Source organism: Lonchura striata, chromosome 7 (assembly GCF_046129695.1).
Source record: "Lonchura striata isolate bLonStr1 chromosome 7, bLonStr1.mat, whole genome shotgun sequence".
Lineage (NCBI taxonomy): Eukaryota > Metazoa > Chordata > Aves > Passeriformes > Estrildidae > Lonchura > Lonchura striata.
Genome location: NC_134609.1, coordinates 19,311,407 through 19,334,891, shown reverse-complemented (window position 1 = coordinate 19,334,891; position 23,485 = coordinate 19,311,407). Strand labels below are relative to the sequence as shown.

The 23,485-nt window shown below is 48.4% G+C and overlaps 1 protein-coding gene across 2 annotated transcripts in view; it reads right to left on the bottom strand.

Annotated features, from left to right (window-relative positions):
- Nucleotides 1-6,952: 6,952 nt before the first annotated feature.
- The window catches only part of ARMH3 (armadillo like helical domain containing 3), a 123,273-nt gene continuing 106,740 nt past the window's right edge, over nucleotides 6,953-23,485 (bottom strand). For both annotated transcript variants that reach the window (XM_021536380.2, XM_021536381.3), the window contains exons 25-26: nucleotides 15,173-15,289; nucleotides 6,953-9,332 (exon numbers count right to left, since the gene is read on the bottom strand). In XM_021536380.2, the coding sequence (XP_021392055.1) occupies nucleotides 9,240-9,332; nucleotides 15,173-15,289 (210 nt within the window). In that variant the 3' untranslated portion in view covers nucleotides 6,953-9,239. The remainder of the gene's footprint in view (nucleotides 9,333-15,172; nucleotides 15,290-23,485) is intronic.

Below are 23,485 nucleotides of genomic sequence, written 5' to 3'. Positions count from 1 at the left end.
CCCATGCAGTGAGACAGAGGAGAGCAGGGGCTGCGGGAGGAGGCAAAGCATCCCTCCTGATCCCTGTGCCAGCCCGGCACACAGAGCCGCAGGGCAGAAGGGAATCCAGATCAGCGAGGAGGGAGGGCCATGCTCACGAGGCAGCATGTTGTCAGCGTGCTTTGGTGTCAAGCCATGAAAGAAGCCGCCTTAGTGAGGCAGTGATGCTTAGCAACTGCCTGGATCTAAAAATAAGAGCCATTTAGCAAGGAAAACGCAGTGGAGAAATGCTTGGAGAACTAAACACATCCCCCCAGCCCTCCCTGTGGCCCGGCCAATGCACAGAGCCTGCATGCACTGACTGCCTGGAGGGAAACTCTCGGGACAGCTCTGGCAGTGCCCCCTTTGCTTAGCCTGACAAGCAAAGCTGGAGCCTGGCCAGCCCACAGATCCCCTGCACTTGTGAGCTTGTCCATCCAGCCTCCCTGGCCTCCTCAACCTCCCTCCTCCAACCTCTCCACCACGTGCTTGCTCACATTTTCTTGGCTGCCCTTGGGAATCAGCAGTGTCCCAGGGAAATAGATTGGGAGCACTCGGTGATCCATGCCCAAGCTCACCCACCAACTTCATCTTCCTCAGGGTCCATCCTGCTACGCATGTGGCAAGCCCAGCAGAGTTGCACAGGGAAGTTTTCACCTTCTGCCATCCCTGGTCCACTGGGAGGCAAACATGGTTATTTTTATCCTAGCTAAGTGCTCCTGTTCCAGCAGGCAAGCAAGAGGTGCTTTGCCAGGCTGGGGAGAGGGGGAAACTGGGCAGTTTGGGAGTAATACAGGGTAGGCTGGGACAGCCCGAGGCCCAGGCTAACATATCCCACCCCCAACAGTGTAGAAAAACGGGGGTGCAACTCACTTGATCACTGGTTACAGCTCCTTTCCGTAGCAGACATGAGGGCTGGGCATTCTGCCAGGATTCACAGCCTCTGAGCCTTTCTCTGCTTGGGAAAAATACAACATCCTTCCCTAAATGTTCCTCTGGGCACCCTTCCTCTCTGGGAGGTGAAAGTCTGCAGGTTGCCAGGGTAGGAGAAGCAGGAATGGGTCTGGACTCTGCCCTCTTGTCCAGACACAGACAGGTGCCCTGCTGTGGGTGCACTGGGTGCAGAGATGCCTCAGTGAGTACGTCTGGACGGGGACAGGCACAGCAGCAAAGTCACCCCAGAATGCTGAGCATCCCTTGCAACACGTCTCAACCTCACCGGGACGTGCAGCAGATGCAAAAAGAGCGGGCCAGGCTGAGGAAAATCACCTAAGCAGTGACTGAGGCTTTAATCAAAGCATGCCTTGTGCAGCCTGGCTGCTGCTGGCCACATCCACCACAAAGCAATCAGCAGGTTCAGGATGGGCAGGAGCCAGCTGCAGGCAGGGCTGGTGGTCCGCACTGCGGAAGATGGCACTGGATTAACTATCTCCAGAGGATAGAAAGAGCTCTGTCAGCTCCTGAGAATCCAGATCCCAGTGACACAGGGTACCTGGGAGGAAGGGCCATGCTCTAGGTGGCCAGCACATGGCACAGGCTCCACAGGCACAGCTAACCACGAAGCCCATTCTGCAAAGCCCAGAGCCAGGGAAATGTGAAGGGCAGGCAGCAGGTAGATGGATCAAGCCTGCTGGGGCAGGCAGGGGTCTTGTGGATGCACCCAGGTCTCAAAACTCATCTCTGCAACAGCAGCAGAGAGCCATGAGAAAAACAGGGCCATGTAAAGCAGCCCCAGGGCTTGGCACAGCCAGCAGAGAGGTGGGATGAGTAGGAAACAGAGCGAGACAGGCTGAGGGTCCAAATGGTGCTGCCCCATGAGATGGCCCCCAGGCCGTGTGCCAGCTGTCCCTGGGAGCACTCAGACACCCTCCTCACGATGGAAATCACCCATTCACATTGGCCCTGGCAAAAGGCATGCTCCCTAAGTAGCCTATCTGTCACCCTGTCAGAGACAGCAAAGCTTTGATAAGGGACATCTGCACAGGATTACTGCTGCTCCCCAGGCACTGAAGCTGCAGCCAGGAATGACTCTTAGGGTGAGAAGGGTTGGAAAGGATGAGCAGGGTCACGCTGTCCAGGAGCCTTCTTTGTCCCCAGCTCATCATGTAGCCACCGCAGCCTTGTCATAACTGGGGAAGAAAATGAGTTTGGAAATTCACCAGATTAAGAGTCTGGCTGGAGACAGAACTGTGCTAGGCTGCCACCAGCCTCATCCTCACCCATGCCAGACCGAGCTGAGCCCACCCACAACCATCCCTACTCCTCCTCCAGAACACTCACCCTGCAATCCTGGATCGATCCCTTTGGCCCATCTTTGCCTCCTGCTCCCTGCTGGGACACCCCAGCTCTGGGGCCACAAGTCCCTGTGCTCCCCTGCTGAAAACCCTAGGCTCCACACAAAACCCAAGACAGTCCCAAACCACAGAAGACAACCCTGGAGAGGAGTCAGGAGTGCTTGGGTCTGCACCTCAGGGGTAGAGGGATGCAGGGAGATCTCCCCCAGGCCCTCTGCTCTCTGCAAGCAGCCTGAGGTGGGTGTGATTAGAGGACAGGGAGAGGGAAAGACATAATTTAACATTTCATTAGGTAACTACAAGGCATTGATCTGCCCTACCATCCTGCACATTCTCTAATTGCATATCTCCATTCTTATTAGTTCTATCGAAAAAGCAGAGAGCAGGACTCAGGAGCCTGATCCTATCTTTAGGAAATTTCAAACAGAGATGTAATTGTCAAGTGCTTGAAATCACAGTGCTTTATCCACTGTTAACAGTATTTTAAAGCTATGATCATCAATAGCAGCCCTCAGGATGAGCTCCCAGCAGATGCCATTAATCCTATTTTGGCTGTGGTCACCTGGTGTCTCTGGGCTCAGATTTACACTTGGCGACAAGGCACAGCTTCCACAGCAGAGAGGCCTCCCAGGCAGCTCCCGGGCTGGGACAAAGGGTGCAGCACCCAGGGACTGGTTCCAGAGGCAGAGGGCAAACAAGAGGAGCTCCTTAAACCAGCTTCACCCCTGGCAAACATGCCAGCAGATGGAGATGAGCAGCTCTGCACCAGCAGCTCTTCCCCACCCAGGACCCGACAGGCCCCCGGGGACAGGGATGTTCATGGCCATACAAGTGTCTGGGGAGGGCTCCAGGCAGGGCAAATGGCCTCGCTCAGGAATAAACCACAATATTTACTACATCTGCAGAGGAAGTGGATCTGGGTGACACAAGACCTGGACGAGCCCCTCGGTCTGCAGAGAGATGGGTCTCTGGGATCTTGGAACAGCTACAGCAGACCAGCAGGTCCCGGGGAGGTGATGCCCTAGGGGACATCAGCCAGGACACACAGAGGGGAGGGCTGCCCTCATCTCCTCTCCACTAATCCACCCTGAAGAGACACATGGGCAGGTGGGATCCAGTGTGGATTCAGACCTGGGGGGAATTTCAGCTGCTGAAAAATCTTGCAAAGCTGGAGGAGGAACAGATGATGCTGCAAGCTGCTGGGGGAGCCTTGCAAGCAGGAATGCTGCAGGAGGAAGGGAAATTCTTCTGCCAAATGCAAACCAGCAGGTGTGAGAAATCTGGGTGTGCAGGAGGGAGAAAGGACTTTGCATCAGACTCAATATCCTCGAAAGCCAGTCACCTGCCTCTGCCTATACCTCCAGCAAGAAGGGATTCCCCAGCATGGCCTCGCTGCTGGGTGGGCTGACAGAGGCTTTTGTGTCCACCCAGAATGTTTCTTTGCCACTTCTTCACAACAGATACAAAATCTGTGTGAAGAAAAGACTTAGTCTGGGAAGTGGAGACTGGAGTACTCCTGGGCTCAGGACATACCCCGAGTCCCACAAGCCCTCCCAGCATTACAAAGCATCTCATATTTGTGTGCTCAGTGCCTGTGGGCTCAGGTTTTAATTAAAGAGGAACTAGATACTATTTCCAATGTTCATTTATGCCACATTGGATGCCACACCAGGGACTCTTTCAGCAGCTCAGGTTTGCTATGAGAACAGATGTGCATCTCTGTCACGAGTGAGTCCACACTGTGGACACGTGTCCTCCAGCTCTGCCAGTGCAGGGCCCTGTGCCCGAGCTCACCTCCATGGGAAGGGATGTCTCTGCTGTGACTGTGCTCTCAGCACTCTTCTCCCATCCTATCCCATCCCAGTGGCCTGGCAATGGTTGCAGCTGAGGGGCTGAAGGCAGGGCATGGGCTGGGCTGCTGCTGGAGCACCACTTGCTCCACTTGTAGGCTGGGGAAACAACAGGATTGGAACTCCTGAGCAGTCACAGGTCATTAGAGCATCTCGGCCCCTGTACACTGTCGGGAGGGCCCTGGCTGAACCCTGGAACAGGGGAGCTCCAGCTAATTAGTCATTAATTGCTTCAGAAGGGAAGCGAGCCAACCCAACCTCTGTGTGCCTGTAGCATTGACCTGTGGGCCCTGGGACACAGCCAGACTGCACATCACTGAGAAATGGCTGAGGGTCCATGTGTCACAGCAGAGCTGGAGAAGCAGCCCAGCACAGTGGGTGTCCATCTCCTGGCAGCCTCCCCAGCCCCTTCCTGCCCCCACGGGACTCCTGGGAGCTCCCAGCCTCTGGCAGCAGCTTGGCAAGGCTCTGAGCTGTGCTGCAGTGAGAGGCAAGCCCGGCTCATTTAATCTATTCAATTGGATTCAATTTCCAGCCACATGATTCAATTAGCCCTGGGGGGACAGCACAAAAAGCAGAAGCTGCAGAGCATGGTCCAGTCTGTGCTCTGGCAGCTGCCAAGCTGGGAGAGGGCAGCACAGGACCCAGTGCTTGTTCTGGCCCTCTGGGATGTGCTGTCAGGGACTCCAGGGGAGCCCCATTCTGACCCAGAGAGCAGGGGCTCCTCTGGGCACAAGCTGCTGGTCCTGAGTGATGTGTGGGCAGCTGTAGAGCACAGCTCGGGGAGCCCCATCCTGAGCACCTCTCTTTGCAGTCAGCCACAACCCTGAGGGGTGACAGCTACACTGGGTCAGACCTGAGGTCTGCATCCCTGAGCACCTGCCAGGGTGGCCCAAAGAAGCTTTAGAAAGACACCAGCATTCAGCAATGCTCCCCTGAGGGGGCTGCCTATCATATGTATTTGGGATCACTCCTCTGCTTGATCAGTCTCCCCCTGGGCACAACCACACTGTGCTGTAGGTGGGGAGAACCAGGGCTCTGACCAGCACAAAGGACTCTCAGCAGCCCCAGGGGCCTCCAGGCCCCACCAGCCTTGCACCAGCCCTTCTCCAGACTGCTGGTCCAGACTTCCATTAATCACCTCTTTTTCTGCCTGCCCTCCCCCGAAAGCATCAGCAAAGGCATTCATAAATTGCCACCATGGGAAAAAGCACATCTTATGCTGGCCCCTTTGAATTTCTACACTTTCCACAGCTGGGCTTTACCTCTTTCAGTTTATTGCAATGCCTCATCTGACAAAAAATCCTGTCATACTTCTGTGTCCAGCATATGACCCTGCTCATACCAACAAGCACCAAACAGGAAAACAGAGCCCACAGAAGATGAGAATAAATACCCAAAAGGCCTCGGTGCTGATCAAGAGCTGCTTTTGAGTGCCAAGAGCCAGCTGTATATCTTACCATTGACTGCTGGCCATGCACTGTCCCAGTACACACAGCAGCAGCTGTGACCTGTCAGGGGGAACAGCTGCTCCCTCTGCCTGCCCTGTACTGGAATGGGAGCTAGGAAGGAGCAGCTCCACGCGGAGAAGGAAGTGTGGGGAAGCAGGTGGAGCACACTGGAGTTGGTCCCTTGTGCAAGTGCTGTCTAGGAAACATCTCCTTCTGGGACTTCTGCTGATACCCACCCCGCAACAGTGTGCAGGAGCAGGGAGTGTCCAATTCCTCAGGTGGGAAGAGGAAAGCATCCCCCAACAGACAGCAGGACACAGTCACATGGAAGGCAGCTTGATCCTGCAGAGGAATGGCCCCTGTGCCGTGGATAGGGGATCAGAGCAGTCAACAGCCATGACCAGGAAGAGGACAAAGAGGTTTGCAAAGCAACCAGCAGGTGGGCAAAGGTGCACCCTACTCTCTGGCTGCTGTACATGATCAGGGGTTTGCTACTCCCTGCTCCTGGCAGCTCCAAAGAACACACAAAACACCATTTGAAGCTGCCAGCCCATACAGGGAAGACTCAGCTCCTGAGGAGCTGCCTCTCTCTCGAGTCTGCATGAAAAGTGGGACCTGTAAGAGCTCAGGAAAAAGAGATCAAAAATCACAGTGGCACTTACAGAACAACTCTTGGTAACTCCCTCCGAAGTTTAGCTCAAACCCAATTCTCTTCCAGGTCCTTATTTTGTAAAATATTTGTCTCCCCGCAGCTGCTGCATAATTTAAAGGTAGCAATCTGACTTCTCCCCACACTCCCCAAGCCTCAGAAACAGCTCTTCCAATAACAGACAGAATCATGAATTAGACATAACAAAATACACTCACCTGCTTAGATCAGATGCAGGACAGTTTGAGGCTGTCACACACATCCTGAAGCTGAACATTAAGATTTAAATGACTTTTGCTCAGTTCAAGCTGGCCTCAAAACACAAATAGGAGCAGGGTGTTTAACAAAGCAGGCAAATGTGCAGCAGAATCTGTGAGCAGGAGTTTGCTGACACCAGCAACAGAGCAGCACACCAGGCACGGCAGGTCCCTGCATCCCTTGCTCATGGCTTCCTTAGTACCAGCCACAGGGACACGTAAGAGGAAGAGGGATGCTGACTACTGGATGGTACCTGCACACTGGAACAAGGACAAGGCATCACTGTGCAGCGCCAGAGCCTCTCTCTGCACAGGCAGGAAGAGCCCAAGGGCAGGTGATAGCCCTGCTGCAGCCAGTGTGCCACCAAATAGTGACAGGACCACTCCCACAGCCACCCCACTCTCCCTCCAGTGAAGGACAAACACTGCACACTCTGGACAGGCAGGGCTCTGCTATTTATTGAGCTCTAGGTTTGTATGTACATCCACTTACAGTGCTTGGTTCAGTGACAGTGTGACAACAGGACACGTATCACAGTCCTCCCCAGCTCAGACTTGGATGAGGGCTGGGCTCAGGAACTGATCTCACACATGCCTGGGCTTCTATGATCATCCCAGCCAGGGAGCATCCTCAGGGAGACAGGATAGCTGAGCCCAGAGTGAGAAGCTGAAAATTCCAGAGGCTGCCGAGTCAGAAGCAGATTCATCCCAAACTCTCTCATGTATGTGTCTAGGCTCAGCCTAAATGGGCTCAGAGAACAAGAGGCATGAGGACAGCTGGATGACTCTGCTCCAACAGTCACAATGCTGGGGCTGCGCCTCAAGTCCCTTTGAGAAGGAACTCCCCCCTCAGAGGTGAGATCCCCCTCTATCCCCCCCAGACAGGCACCACATACTGCAAACAACTGTTTCTCATTTTCCACTGGAGAAGCTGCCTCCTCTACATGCCCTGGTCTGTTCTCAAGCAGTGATTTTATGAAGCCTGCTTGCTCTCCCCTAAGGACTGTCCCTTTGACACATACAAATTCCCATACACTTGCATGGCAGAAAGCAAATAAATGTCTGGCTTAGCTGTTAAAAGCCAGACAATTCCCTGCTGAGGAATAGTATGCTCTGCTGAGAGAAGCCAGTGCTCCCAAGGAAAACATAGGGATACCATCAGTGTTGTGCCCAGTGGGTGGCCAAGGACACAGCGTTCAGTTTCCCATGCTCATAGCAGGTAAGATGAAACATTAACACAATTAACGCACATTAGCATGAAAAAAGCCTTGCCTAAAAATGGTAGTAAATGAGCATGACATCCACATTACTCACACTAACCTACAAGGCTAAGAGCAGGACTAGGCACTTTTTTAAAAAAAAAACACCTGTTTTCTAGGAGGGAGGAAAAAAAACTGTGGATCTAGGATGTAAATAACTTCTCTACTTCAGTCCACCAAGTCAAGCCAGATTCTAATATCATAACATCACTGCTGGGAGCTGAAAATGCATGAGCAGGGAACAGGTGTGGAACGGGTGTTTATGCTGTGTATTCCTGAGCTGGGAGCCTGACACAGCTCTCTAAACAGGCTCTGCCAGACCTGGGCACCTCTGAAGCACTGGCTCTGGGAGCAGAAAGGTCTGCCTGTGCCCCACAGCATCATCCCAGAGCTCTGCCATAGGAAGCCCTCAGTAGACCACGGCTGTAAGTCGCTTGGTGAAGACAGGAGGGCAAGAAAGTGAAGTCACTACTTCTCCAGATGATGCATTTTAACTGTGTGCTACACACAAAGGAAAAACTGGAGACTTCTTCATTTAAGAAGGTCACCAGGCACCTGCAAACATATGCAAGGCAGATGTTCCTGTGAGGAAGAGGAGGGTTGTCGCAAAGCGGTCTCTGATGGGCAATAAGGTAAGTGGGAAGAAGGAATCAGCCTGTCCTCTGCCCCATGAAAACCAAATAGCTAAAAATGTTCCTCTACCTTAGAAACAGCAGATGAGCTGGGGCTACTGGAAGCAACAGTGACCCCAGGCAGAGCTGGTCTCCAGTAACAAAGTGCTCTGTTTGATGACCCATATTCTCAGATACTGGCTCACACTGGACCCTGCGAGCCAACAGCCTTGGAGGCAAAGTTTCCCCTTTTCCAGTAGATGGCTTGGTTGCAGTGACACCTTTTGACATCAAGAGACAGCAGTGAGCAAGGCCTGCTCCTTGGGGAAATTGTTTTATAATCCAAAGTCATTCCCAATGGGGTGGCAGTGGATTTGACTTACATGACAGGAGGACATGTTGACCCAGGCTGATGGAAAAGAACAGCCCTCAGCTGGGACCAGAGAGCCTTCCCCATAGAGCAGGTGAGCAATCTCTACCCAGAACAGTTTCACACAGCTGGGCTGGTTTTATTATTTCAGTTGTGAGCTCTCCCCAGCTCTGCTACAAAGGTTTCCAGTGCATTTTCCCTGAGGCTGTGGAGGGAATCTCCCATTGCAATGTCACAGGAATGGCTGCCCACTCCCATGGCACCATAAAAAATTGCTTCCTCCTCAACATGCCAATCACCTCTCCTCAGCCCAAGTTCTGTTTGAACACATTCCTTTGGGATCAATCACACAGCAGCAAGGCCTTTCCCTAAAAGAAACACAGTCCCTCCGGCAGGCGGGAGGCGACCGGCCGCAGAGCTGGAGTGTCCCTGCACACGGGCCTGACTCTGCCCAGCCGGCGCAGCGGCAGCGTCCCCGCTTCAAGAGATCGTGGAGAACTCCTTCAGCAGCAGCTCCTGGCTCAGCGTGTTGAAAGCAAGGTTCTTCCTCACATTGATGCTGATGGAGCGAACCTGACAGAAACAAAACGAGATGTTTTAGCCACGGGACTCCTCCTGGCTCCTCATGAGCTTGGTAGTTTTGACACTGCTGACCTCCACGCTCAGCATGAAGCTGTTTTGCATTTACAGCTCCACAGCAATTGCTGCAGCAAGCTCTCACTGAGACTCCAGCCTAGCAAGGAAATGCTGAGGGTTTCAGCTGTTTCTTGGAAAAACAGGAATGTCTACAGCAACATCCCAGCAAGGAGAATAAATTCCCAGTGAGATGGGGATGGGAGAAGATGCTCTGGGTGGGTGCATATGTTTCCTGTTCTGGGGCAAAGAGATGGGGAAAGTGAGCACTCGCAGGCTGCAGCTTAAAGATCATATTTTATCAATGCCCACCAGAGTGCCAGTGAGCATTTCACAGATTAATGCAGTGCCACGGCCTCTGTCCTGCTCCAGAACCCATGGAGCCAAAGATACAGACTGAAAGAGAGGACAGAGGCCATGCCACTGTGCTGTAAACACAAATTATCACCCAGGCTGGCAGAAACCCCTGGGTTCAGAGCCAGCTGTGTGTATTCCGAGTGCTGTACACGTGCAGCTGGCTCACTGACTGTCTCTGAAGAACTGACACCTTTATGCCTCAATGACACCCAGACTTCTGGTCACCCACAGAGCACAAAGAAGAGCTGGGCAGCCCTGTTGACAGCAGCTTCCCTTCCCCCCTCATGCCTGCAGACTCATGGGCCAAATACACAGGCCCCAGACTGGGCTCAGTCTCAGCTGCACTTGGCAACGAGAAAACAAAGTCAAACATCATCTGTGTCAGCGACTGTGCAGCAGTGACAGAAAGCAAAACTGACACAAGCTCATCCAAACAACAGGATTACAGTTCCCAGGGACTCAGAGCCTGTGATAATGCGGTTGTTGCTGACCTGGTTAGTGTTTTGTACTTTATAAAAGCATTGGAGGAAGAATTATATAGATGCATAATGAGGAATCCAATAGCAGGGGCTGGAAGAGCATATATATACATACTGCTGAGAGTCTCACTTGCTACCCTGGTGAGAAAAACACACTGAAAGGGCAGAAAGCTGCCCAAAAGGCAGAATGTGTAAGAAAAGGAAAGAAAGCAGAACTTGGAAGGTTAGCAAGGAAAGCTGTGAAATGAACCCCAATGAATCCCATTGCATATACCCTAACAACCCAAGCATGCCAGCAGAGATGTCCACCCTAAAAGACAAAGTACTTAAGTTTTATGTCATCTGCAAGAAACACAAACTCTCCTTCATCAGCATGCTTGGCAGAGAACCCAAGCATCTTTGTTCCCTTGAGCACCCCTTCAACTCGCTAGGTTGAGAGTCTCTAGGTGTCTTTTTACTTACTCCATCCTCAAATAGTTTGGGACCACATCTTGCAAGACAACCACGGCTGTACCCTGTGTTAAACACCACTGTGAGTAGTCTCCAGAACACTGGTTGGCACAGGTCTGTCCTGCTGCCAGGAGACAGAGTCCCACTGACAGGATTTGGTCCCAGTCTTAGCAAGTGCTCTAATGCCAGTGATCCAGTCAGTTCTTACAAGAAGGAAAGAACATGAGTAATGAGCTGTGGGGAGCTCTCTGCTCTGGGGAATATGACTGCCTGAAGAAAAGGGGCAGATGCTACAAGCAGTGTAAGCCAGTATCCTTATTCTGACTAAAAGCATTTCTGTGGGTCCCAGCAACACAAAGTACAAGCAGTAATGAGCTCCTGACCTCAGGAACTGCTGCCAGGACTCAGGCACCAGCAATAGAAGATTCCAGCTTGTATGCACATCAAGGTCTCCAAGAAGGAGTCTCTGCAAACCCAGAAAGTGAGGCTGGAGTGGCACAATGAGAACACAGAGCTTAGCAGAAATTGTAGCTATGGGGTAGAGAACAAGAAATTAATTAGCCTGATTAGTTTGCAAAGAGAAGGAGGAATAGAGCAAACACACTCCATTATGTAAAATGAGGTCAGAAAGAGAACAGTGAGTAATATTTATGTGACTCCCCAGGGATGGGGCAAGAAATACACAGCCTAATTTAGACAAAGAAGATTTACACAGGAAAAGAGGAAATACTTTTAAAACCTATGGGCTGTGAAGCAGTGGAGGAGCTCACCTGAAGCTACTGTGGAGCTAGGTTCATTTAAAGACAGCTTTAGGCTTCAAGAGAAGCTTTAGACACAAACTTTGGCCAAGAGCATTCTAGATGAACATAGATCTGCCTTAACACAAACTGGGGAGAAGAGTGGTCATGATAACACACAAGAGTGACTTTTACACAAATCTCTGCCCAGCATTTCTTCTTCTGGGAGAAATCAGGCAGCTTGACCCAACCCGCTTAAAAGGTAAGAATAGCTGAAATTAAAGTTAAATCAAGTTATCTCCAGCACCAGGGCTCAGCACAGGGAGCCAGAGCTCATCTCCCTTTTGGAGTTGGAAGACTAGACTGTTACACAGGGGGGTGTCAGTCTGTAACAAGGATACATTTCAGAACTTTCCTGTAGTCTACCTAAGCTGCTCCATAAGGATACACCTCAGGATGCCTTCTAGCTTTTAGTGATGTGGGAAACTGAGGCCTGGCTGCCAGTCTGGAATTTACCAGAGCCCTCCAGACTTACACAGAGGCCTCAAAACTGCAGAAATTAAGGTCAGAGCTTTAACATTAATTCTGCTAGGAAGTACAAGCAGAGCACATGTCCTCTCTTGCTTCTGTATGGAGTATCCTGGATAATTAGGGACAGAAGAGCTTTAAAATTGTTTTCTTACTATTAGTCCACAAACACTGAAAAATGGAAAATGCATGAAATACTGACATCACCTGTGGAAGAACGAGTAAACGAAAGAATGGATGAAGCAAGGGCATTAACCATGGGGGGGAAACATGATTAAATTTTAGTTTTGTGTCATTAGAGCTGAAAGTGCACAAGGTTGTACTGGCACTCCTATTTCACAGCAAGTCTCATCAACTAAACCTATTCCTAATCAACAAGCAGCCCTTAAATTATTTGTACAATGGGAAGAACATTTACACTGACTACTACACTTAATTAAAAGTCAAATTAAGATAATTTCCCCAGTAGAAATCAATCCCTAATCAGAATATGTTGAGACTGATGCAACCTATCTAACTGCAAAGACAGTGAATGTTTTGGAAAGATGCTGAAATCTCTTTCCACACATTCCTCCAGCTGCAATGTGAGGGTCCAAAAGCTCACATCCAAACCATTCATTCTATCAAAACAGCACAGACCTCAAATGACATCCCTGAGGCTTCAAAGGAAAAGGAATAAAAAGTGTCAGAAAACTTCCTAACTTCATTCCTTTAGCCCCTCAAAGGCAGCACAACATGCCAAAAAACCCAGCTGATAAAACAATCTGCACATCACCTTCCACCACAATGTGGCCGCAGTACTGCAGCCTTTGAAAACTTCTTTGTAAAGGGAATGGGAGAAGAAAGCAGATTTTTCTTTGGGATTAGCAAGAAAGAGCAGCACTGAGGCAAAGCAAAAGAAGTGAAGCAGTGAATTAGAAAAGCAGGTCAAAGGAGTGAGAACGAGATTTCTAAGCATAAAGGAGCCCCCAGAATGGCTTGGGGAAGCTTCTGCTCACATACTTAATGGGAGCAAAGAGAGATAAAAAGGAAGCTGAAAAGGAAAATGTCTCCTCTGTGTCATTCCCCACCCAAGAAGGGTTTGCTTTGATGCAAACATTTGCAGATAGTGATAAGAAAACCTGGCAGAATCTGGAAAGAATTATTTGCAAACAGATTCTGTCCAGGAAGACCTGATGGGATCAATGTGAATTCAGAAACTTGTAGTTCACCACCATCCATGATCCTTTGGTACAGCCCACAAAGAGATTTATACCAACTTCCCTCTGCCCCTTCCATGAAATCCTGCAAACTCAGAGGTTAAACACAAAGCACTGGGTAGGGGGGTAATATCCAGCTTCAGACCAGCAACAGAAGCTGAAGTAAAGACTCAAAAGCTTCACACAAAGAAAGCAAGTACCTGGTTTGAAGGGGCTATGGGAAGGACAGGGCAGATTAAGGCCTTTTTGATGAGTTGTTTGAACAATTAATAAAGCCATCAGTTACTGTGCACCTAGAGAAAAACAGCACAAGGAGGCCGGGAGGCCAACTGGATTTGCTGAAGACAAATCATAACATATCAGGTTCATTTCCTGCTGGGTTGAGGGAACAGCTTAATGGAATGCAGGGGATTTTCTGTAGCTGTGAGTAAAGAACATTTAATAGGGTCCCAATTCTCAGGGCATCTAGAGATGTGGATTAAACTGATTCACAACTGGGTCAAATCAGCACATTTATACAGTAATTATTCAGGCTTTTATATGCTCTTGAGGAGAGGGTCCCAGGGGTACCTGGATGGGCAATTTTCAGAAGGGAATTGACGGGCTGGTTATGATAAACAGATTCTTAAATGATACAAAATTGGGATTTTGAAAAAAAATAGGAAATTGGTCTAGGAAGAAAATAATTTTAGCTGAAGAGTTTTGTGGCTGTAATGATCATAGGACTGAGAATGTAATTTTAATCAATTGGCATGATCGGCCTGAGCTTCTGCCAGGCCAAGTGGAAGTGGGACATGCAGGAAGCAGAGCAGTCTGTGGCTAAGGGGAAGGAGATGCTGGCTGAGAGTGGGAGCCCTTGGGACAGAACAGATGACAGCAGACACAGGAATGTGTCTTATTTCTAGGGTACAGTAATAGGAGAAGCCCATGTCACAGCAAAACTATGACTAAATTTCTTTGCTGTATTCCAGGAAAGCTGTGTCAAACAGCAGGCCAGAGAGACAATAACAGGCACAAAAGAACACAGAAAAATAGCATAGAAGCAATTTGAAGTGGTTTTGCCCATATACTACCCAATGTCAGGGCTGGAATGACCCCAAGGGAGTTAAAAGCATTCTGTAAAAGGACACAAAACCATTTCAGGTGCCTGTTCCGGAGCAGAGCTGAGAGAAGGATGCATAACAACATGCCCAAACTCATGGAGACTCGTGACAGAGTAGGTAGGCATCAATTACTCATCAATCAGCAGGGACAGAGCTGGGAGAAAGAATCAGTTCTCAGACTGGTGGAGAAGACTGCCAAAGTTAGAGATCTCTCCCTTTTGGTGAAGCTGTAACATCAGTCACTACAAAAACACTGCCTCCATGCTCATGTGGCTGCTGGACAAGAAAAGTTCCATCAGGGCTCTCTGGAGAAGGGTAAGCAAGCAGGCTTGCTGAAGAATTGCAACTACCAAACTGAATTATTTAGATTCATTTTTGTCTTTGCTCTATAATTTTTGTAGGTCTTCCTACCATCAGTCTTCTCCTCTTGCAGATGGAGACATTTCTAGGGAATGCCTTCACTTTCTTTGCTTGGGAACCCTTTTTTTGTGAGTGATGGAGGAAAGCAATGAGCAGGAAGGTGCTTCACCAGTCCCAAACTTCATGGTCCCCTTAACAACAGCAAAAAAGCAAAGTTGCTCTGCGAGATTAACCCCAGGTGGGAGCAGTCAGCCCAGTCAGCTTTTCCCCATAAAAATTTACCACTACAAAGCAAAGCAAATCCTCATGGCAGAAGGGACAGAAACTATCTGACCAGTGCCTGCCTAAACAGCCTGGAAGTTCCTCTTCAGCCCCACAGGGAGCTCCAGGAAGCTCTCAGATCTGTTAAGACATGCAGTGTCTGTCCAGATCCTGCTCCTGCCCTGTCTTTGCAGGAAGTCCAATGGAACAACAGGACTGCTCAGCTACACCCCAAATACAACTGCCCAGGCCATAAGCAAAGGCTCTGAAGAGGGCTGTTGATAGCTCAGAGTCAAGGCAGCTTACCAGCTCTTTGAAGAAGGCAGCCTCCTTGTGCTGCTCCGAGTAGCGCTCGTACTGGTCCAGTCCGTCCTGCAGCTTCAGGGTCAGCGTGTCATAGTTGGACCGTACCACCTCCAAAACCTGCCAGAAGCATCCAAAAAACAGCATAGGAATCAGAATCCACAGACTCCTCAGCACAGGAGGAGCAAGGCTGAGATAGAGCACAGCTTTGGCACCTCTTTTCACAACAGAGATGGCTTTAACAGCCAATATTTGGCTCATGATTAACAACACGGAGGTGGGCACTAAAGGCTTCCTAATGCCAAGGAACAGTCCTGAAATGTACAGAATTTCTCCATTCATGAGAATGGTAGATGAAACCTATTTCCATGACAGCAGCAGCTTTCTGTGATCAGAATTAGACATATTAATAAATCAAGCAGCTAGTTATCACATGTACAGCCAGATGCAACACAGAAGCACAATACAAACACAGACTTGCCCAGCCCCACGGTCCTTCCAAGGTTAGTTTTGTTACCACACTTCCCTCCTGGCTCATGAATCACCATTCACAGCCTGCTAAATCACCATCTTCTAGAGCTGCTCAGGTCAGCTTCCACACACTGCACTGCATGTCTCTCCTGACAGGAACAAGCTTCTGACAAGCACTAAGAGAAGACCAGCCTTGGTACAGACTCTGCTTTTAGAAAGACATGAAGATATGAATCCAGATCTTTCTGCCCAGGAGATACTTTACTATCAGCCTTCACTGCAACCAAAGCAGTTCCAGCTTTTATTACTGCCCTACTCTGCTCCCAGTGTTGAGCTGTACTTGCAGACTCATAGTTACACATCTCTGTTCTATTGAGCTATTCATTTTCCTAACTAGGGAACACCAAGAGGGGCTCCCACAATGATTTTTAGCTTTATAGCATTGCATGGACTAACATATTCCTCAAAGCACTTGTGAGATGGTTAGTGACAACAAGGAACCATAGAGGCCAACATTCCTGGGCAAACGTATGCCTGAAATGATTCTCCTAAACACACGAACTTCATTCTTAGGCTTTTGCCATTTGCTAAACAGAATATGAACATCTGAGGTTTGCACTACAGTAACCCCAGCTCATGACAAGCTTCAGTCAGGAAGATACATGGTAAAAGGTGTAAGGGAAGAGGACCCTGCTCCAAGGCATCACAATTCAGAAAAGATCCTTAGAAGAACATTGCAGAGGATTGATGACAACAGTGACCAGAACAACAAGGAGCCCTTGCACTTTTCCTCTTGTACTCCCAACAATGTAAGCACTACTCTCAACCGCCCCTTTAGGCAGCTGGCAGCTCCTGCCCTTTACAGGACTGAATCTTGTCCTTCATCTTTTATTCTAAGAAATCTAAAGTTGCTTAGGGTTCCTCCAAAAGCTTGTTTCCCCCAAACTCTGCATGTAGCAGTGGTGCACAGAGACATTCATGCTAGAGTCGGAGAGGGCAGAAGCTACAGGGAATCATCCAAATGAGGACTGGGGGCAATAAAGGGGTTCCAGAAGTGGTTGCCAGGTGAGATGGTCATGCAGCAGTCTCTGCAGCTCAACTGTCCTCCAGTACTGCAGATGCAAGCTAGGGATAAGAATAAAGATCTGGACTTGAAGGTCTCAGAGCTCTCTTCCAACTGCATTGATTCTGATTCTGCAATGTTATTTAAGAACAGCTTGCCAGTGTTGCAAAGGCTCACAGCCTCCTCTCCAGTACTCATTTCCTAAAGCTGTTTTGTTTGTCAGCTCCAGTGGCAGAAAGAATCCCCTGCAATGACATCCATCTCCAAATTCAGCCTGCCCTTCTTATTCCTGTGTGCAGAAACTACAAGAAGTATTGCAGAGCCAAGAGCAATGATGAAAGAAAGCCACCTGGGCACAGGAATAACTATCCACTAGGGACACAGTGTAATAGCATAATGCACCTTCTTCTGAGCAATAAAGGGTCTGGCAGCTTGCTCCCATCAATCAGAGGAAGCCAAATTGACCAAGATTAGTAAACTGCAGAGAAAGAACCTGATTTGAAAGGTGAGGAGTTGAACAGGCTTCTCCAGCAGTAATTCAAGAACAAAGGCATTTTATTCAGGGTTACCTGACTCCCCAGGAACCTTCCCTTCAGTCTCCCTGTATTCCCATACACATAGGTGTGCACAGTGCCACACAGCTGTGATCACTCAATGGATGCACATGTTTCTTTGGAACAATCAGGATTCCTCCTTGCTAGCTCTGAGTAGAGATCTCTTCAGATACTCAACAGAGGTATCCTCAAACCATGGTGAAGAGAAGTAAACTCTGAGGGCAGTAGTGAGCTCTGTAACAGGAATCCTTTAAATCTGTCAGCTTGCATCACCTTTGAAAGGCATCTAAGAACTCAGCTAGAAACTTTAGGATGAGGACAGGGATGAAAAAGAGGCCCCCAAAGTCTCTACTGTATTACTTATTGAAATCTCTGCAGTGAGATCAGCTCATCCCTTCAGCTATGTATTTCATTGGCTTCCACTCCTTATCTCCTTTAATTATGAAATAGAACTTAAAAAGAAAGGGTAAGTTAAAAATAAACAGCTTCTCCCCACTGCCTGATAATTTCCCTTTCTTGATGCTACTGAGAAAAAATGCTACGTGGGATCTGAGATAAACCCACTCACAGATCATTTCAACTTCATACCTCGTAATGGATAGAAACTATTACTGAGATTAGGACCTGCCATCCTTGAGATGATTTCATCTTCTCTTTAAGATACAGCTGCTAGACAGAGGACAGGTCAAAGAGCAGCAGAAGGTATTAAGAATACCTAACAGGAAAGTTTAAAAGGCATCAACTTCCTACACAGATGACAAAAAACATCACACCCTTTGTGTAATAGAAGACTGGATGCAAGCATCCTTTGCCCTTCTTACACATTGCTTTGACTTTTGCTCAGGAAAACTACTGCAGGAAGAACAGCCTTTTTCCTTAAACACACAAGATCTTTATCTGCACCTTTCTGTCAGATACAAAGGAACTGGAGCAATTTAATTTTGAGATAAAGGCATTTCTCCTTCCAAGTCTTGTTCAACCCATTCTTCTTGGAAGTCTCGTGTCTTGAAAACATGAATTCCAAGATGGTCAAGTATGAGAAGGGACTTAAGGAAGGGACTTTTAGCTGCTCTTCCAAACAGATTTTAAATAGTCATTCAGAGCTCTACAATCTCATGAGAAGCTGGAAAAACATCAGTTTTAGTGTCAGACAAGGACAGATGAAATTGGACTGTAGATGATCTTCAAGGAGCATGATGTGACACCCCTAAACATGCAGGGGAAGCTTCTTTTTTAAAAATGGTTTACTGGATCTTTACAGTGGAAAAAAAAAACCCAACAAACAAACCCTAATGGAGTCACAATCTAAAAGTCTTTTTGTAGATTACCTTAGGGGGATCAGAGTCTTAAAAAAGCAGTATGACAGAAGCAAGCAACTCAGACACGGTCAATACAAGAGGAGGGAAGGCTGCTGAATTCCCTTCCTGCAGTTACCTGTATCAGTCCCAGAGGCTACATTAGCTCATTTTTTCCACTGTAACAAACCAAAACTCAGTGGAGCTGCACCACTGTAATTTAAAGATAATTTGCTATCAAATTAACCCCATGTCACCACTCACTGACTGCTTTCCAGAAGTTCCAGAGAAATGCTGGCGATTCAGGTCCCTGCATGTGTGTCCCCAACCAACTTTCCAGGAGCTGCTCTGAACAGCAAGTGCTTTCTCTGACATTCAGATTTCAGCTTCCTCCTGCAGCTACAACTGCCCATGCCCCAAAAACTCTCCTTCCCCAGTCACACCAACAACTTGTGAGTAGAGGCATCCCCTTAGGAACATGGCAGGAGGGCTGACTTCCAAAGGAGGGACTCATGTGGGGCTGAGCTCTCTGCAGCATCCCACCCATGCCACGCCAGGTCTGCACCCAGAGGAACAAGATTATTTTGCAGTTTGTGGCTCCTTACTTTGCTCCATCCACCAGTTCACCACTGCCTTGCAAACTGGATGGACAGTCTTGGTTGGTTGGGTCAGTGGCCTCCTCACACACGAGCTCTGAAACCATTTTCCCCAGAAGCAGTTGCCCCTGCCCTGAAATTTTCAGCACTCAAAACAATAATTTTGCTGTACTAGTCACTACACACCAACTTTTTCCTTACTGCACCAGAGCTGTTCCCTCTGACTGACCCTCAACAAGAGCCAACACACTGCTGTCCCCCAGGAGAGACCAGTCCTACTGGGACATCCTGTCCTGGGGAAACACAGGGATTACATGCAGCAGTCTCCTATCCCCATTGTGCCCAGGAGAACACTGCTACTGTTAGCAGCAATGCCACAGAGGGAGCTGCACCAGCAGTAAAACCTAATGGGCAACATGCAGCTCTAAGGCCCATCTATCTAGCAGACACCATTTGCTTCATTGCTTAGTAACTTTTTAACCTGCAGAATCTTTCATCATCTGCATCTGCAGTCTCTGCCTTACTGGAACATAAAATTAGAGAGCACCAGCAATTCCCAGCACCCAGCAAAGGACCTGGTGGTGGATAGGTTCCAGCAAGCATGCACAGGTAATGACAGAAAAATAAAAGGAAAAGCAGAAGCAAGAACAAATCAAGGTCTCTACACTGCCTTTTTAATTAGCATAGGAAAGCACAAGAATACAATCAGTCAGCATCAGTCAGCACCACCAGTGCCTCACTAAAGCCTCTCCATGCCCATAAGACACCCATTAACTACCATGACACAGGAGTTGGAACAGCACTGATTGAGTGATCTCACATCAAGCAAAAGGCAAAACAACCCCCAGCAATGCCCAGGTTAAAATGCATTTTCCGCCTCATCAACTCCCTGCTGCTCACATGGCTGGGATGGGGGAGGGTCCCTAGGTCAGGACTAGCAAGCCCCCACAGGACAGAAAAGCCAGAGGCTCTTTCCCATCTGTTCCATGCCAGAGGATGGAGGAGCCAGTCTATGGGGCATGTAATGCCAACCCCTCATCAGCACTACTGCACAACAGGGCAGAAGGACCAAGGGGAGCCACACATGCCCTCTGTCCACGCTGCAGAGGTGGCAGAGTCACTGCCTCTGTACCACACCCAGAGGGAATTCTGGCAGTCCCACCTCCCAAACCTAGTCAAAGTGCAAAACACCACAAGCAAACTCAGGAGTCTGTCCCTTCAACTCAGAGGGTGGAGGCTGTAGGAAGAGATGCTAGGGTTTTCCTGTTCCAGTATAAATGTGCATTTTACATTGCAGTCCTCAAACTGGCTTGTTTATTCCAGGTTTAGTACAAATCTTCCCCTTTTTCTCCCTCCTTAATCTCTACAACAACTCAAAGTCCCTGTGTGTTTCTCTTCATGAATTCAACCGAATTGCAACATTTCTCATTGTAATGAAAAGTCTGCTGACACCTGGACTACAAAGAGGCTATTGCCTCTCCATAATAAAGTGCTGGATAATTGACATCAATTTTACAGTAGTAACTTCTAATTAATATAGAAAACAATTTTTTCCAAGTGCCATCACACTTCTCACAGAGCAACTTTAAAGTTGCTGATGCAGGCTGGAGTCTTTGTTGAAATTAATCCCCAGAAGCACCACAGAGAAAGAACATAACTAAATAATTAGAAGTTAAATAAAAACACACACACAGCTGCCACATTTCCCAACAGAGTCTGCCCAAACCCCAGCTGCACTCATCTCCTTCTCGCTTTCCTCTTTCTCTGTCTGCGGGAGCCAAGTTCAGAGGGAGCTCTGCTAAGGCTGCCAGTGTTCCACACACATGCTGGAAGCAGCTGCCATTCACACTGGCTTCCAGGAAAGCATCCATCTAGGACTAGGAGCAGCACAGAGCCTTTGTCTGACCCAACACTACCTTACCTTACCAGCTATCCTGGAGCTAAGTGCAGTGCTGATTCCTCACCCCCACGCTGATCAAGCCATGACTATTATTTCCATGCTCATGAATGCTAAGATGAAGAGGAGGAGGATGTTGCTATGATAGTTTCACAACTCAGATTCCCAAGACATGCTGGGTGTACAGCACATATCTATGGATCCAGAGGACGTGGAGTGGGTCAGATGGGAAAGACAAAGATGTGGGCTGCAGATTCAAGGGTAGCCATGCCACATATGTGTAAGACTCACAGTACATTGCCAGTCCTGCTCTGGTGTCCCAGATCTCCTGCATCCAGAAGCTGCAGCTTGTACTGCATGCAGTGAAGGACCCATGGCCCTCTCATGCTGTGGGCTAAGAGCATGAGCCTGTAAGTCAGCCCCCACCAGCTGACACATCTGCCATTCCCAGAGTAGAAGGCATAATCTTTTCTGCCCTGAGTACAGGAAAATTTGCTTGAAGAAGGGTATTTTTCCAATAGTAAAAAGTTCAGCCAGACCAAAAGGTTAAGTGAAAGCAAGCAAGTACAAATTTCTCCTCTGAGGTATGAAACAGGATGCCACTGAGGTGGGATGCACCAACACTGCTGAGCAGTAAGGCTGTAAGAGATCACTGGGGAGAAGAACAACTTGCAGAGGTGGGTGCAGCTGTCCTTGAGCACCAGGGTAACAACGAGACATGAGTACATGCTCCAGTCCTGCTGTGGAGAATCCAAAGCTGAGCAGCATTTGGCAAAGATGAGGGAGCCAGGAAATAGGGAGAGCAGGTGCCTCACCCTGCTCTCCACTGCTAGGGTTGATGCAGGGACCCCTGCACACAGTTCCCATCAGGTTTACTCTGGCAAACATGGACTAAAAAGTGTCAATCTCCCTCTGCTCAGCTCACTGAGCATTAGCCAGGACACTGCTCCCTGGAGTTTGGAAGTGAACTGTCTCTGCCCATTAGTTGGTCCTTTGTCCCTGCAGTCACTTCTAGCAGTCCTGCTGTTTTCAGTGAACTGCTCTGTGCCCAGCCAAACATAAGTCCAACTTTCTGTGTCCTAAATCCTTCCTGAGGACTGCTTTTATACATCTGCACTTGAGTGGTATCAAAATCCAGGCCTCATCACTTCTCTACACAAGGAAAAGGTTTTGACTGTACTTAAAAGATTATCATTATTTTACTTAGCAACATCAAGGAGGGACATTTCACACCCCCTTTTCTCACCTCAGCATAGAGCCAGTCTGTCAGGCTCAGATGATATATAGTAGCTCAGATGTTTGTTCAATGATCTCACAGGGATCTGTGATCTTTAAAGGAACAAGCCTACAAAGGCAACACTTTCTATCCATGGAGTGTGAGGGTTTGGTTCTCTTCTGCCCACAGGTGCCTCTTCTAAAGATAAATAATTTATAAGCTCACTCAGAAAATTACTGTTGTTCTCTGAACTCTGTTAGCAGAAATGGCATCCTATTTTAGGACAAGAGTTATCTGTTTCAGAAATGTTTTAAACCCCCAATCCATTAGAAGCCTTAGATGTTCAACTTTATTTAATGGTGGTAAAAACGACACTGATCCAGCCAATCTGGAGATCACTCAGCTTTCAGAAATATCTCAAAGCCAAAGCTGTGATCCAGCTCCACCAAGAAGCAACTGTAAATGTATAAAACAGTGCCCATTCCAAGCTCCCACGGGACAGGCATTCCCAATAATCAACAGCTACTTTAAGAAGAAGTACAGCTGCAAACAAGAACAAAGGCAAGTAACAAGGAGACATATATATGGTGTCCATGTGCACAGCTTCCAGGGCACTTGATTTGTAAGAGGTATAGACAAGCAGAACAGATTAATGTGGTGATAACCCTGGACATTCCTGCAGCAATCACTAGGACTAGGCAGTGCTGTGCTACAACAAATACCTTCTGAGCTCCAGCTGCCAGGTAGCTGATAGCCTGTCCACCTTACCAGAAAGCCCAGGAATGCTTCTGCTGCAGAGTAATTTCCAGAACTCACATCTATACACAGACATGACAACTCCCACATGTGTTAAATGCACTTTGCTCAATCCATTCAGGTTTGGAGCACATGGAGCAAAAATGCATGTGGCCTCATATTCTTTTTCTCAAGCCCAATCAGTGGGTTTATACTAATCTGCATATCCCACTTGGCACAAAGAACCTGGTATTCTTTGTGGGACACAGGGTGCTCTTTCTCAGACTGCAGGGACAGGCTCTCCAGGGAAAATAAAGGAGGCAACTCTGTGCTGTTCAAGGAAGGAAAACAGGTTCAGTGGGCTTCTGCCAAGGGAACAAATATCCATACACTGTGTAATGCTGGCACTTTCAAAACCCAGGCAGATAAAAAGAAGTCAAAGATCCTGAAGCAAATTATCTTAAAAATTATCATTTAATAAAATAAGCA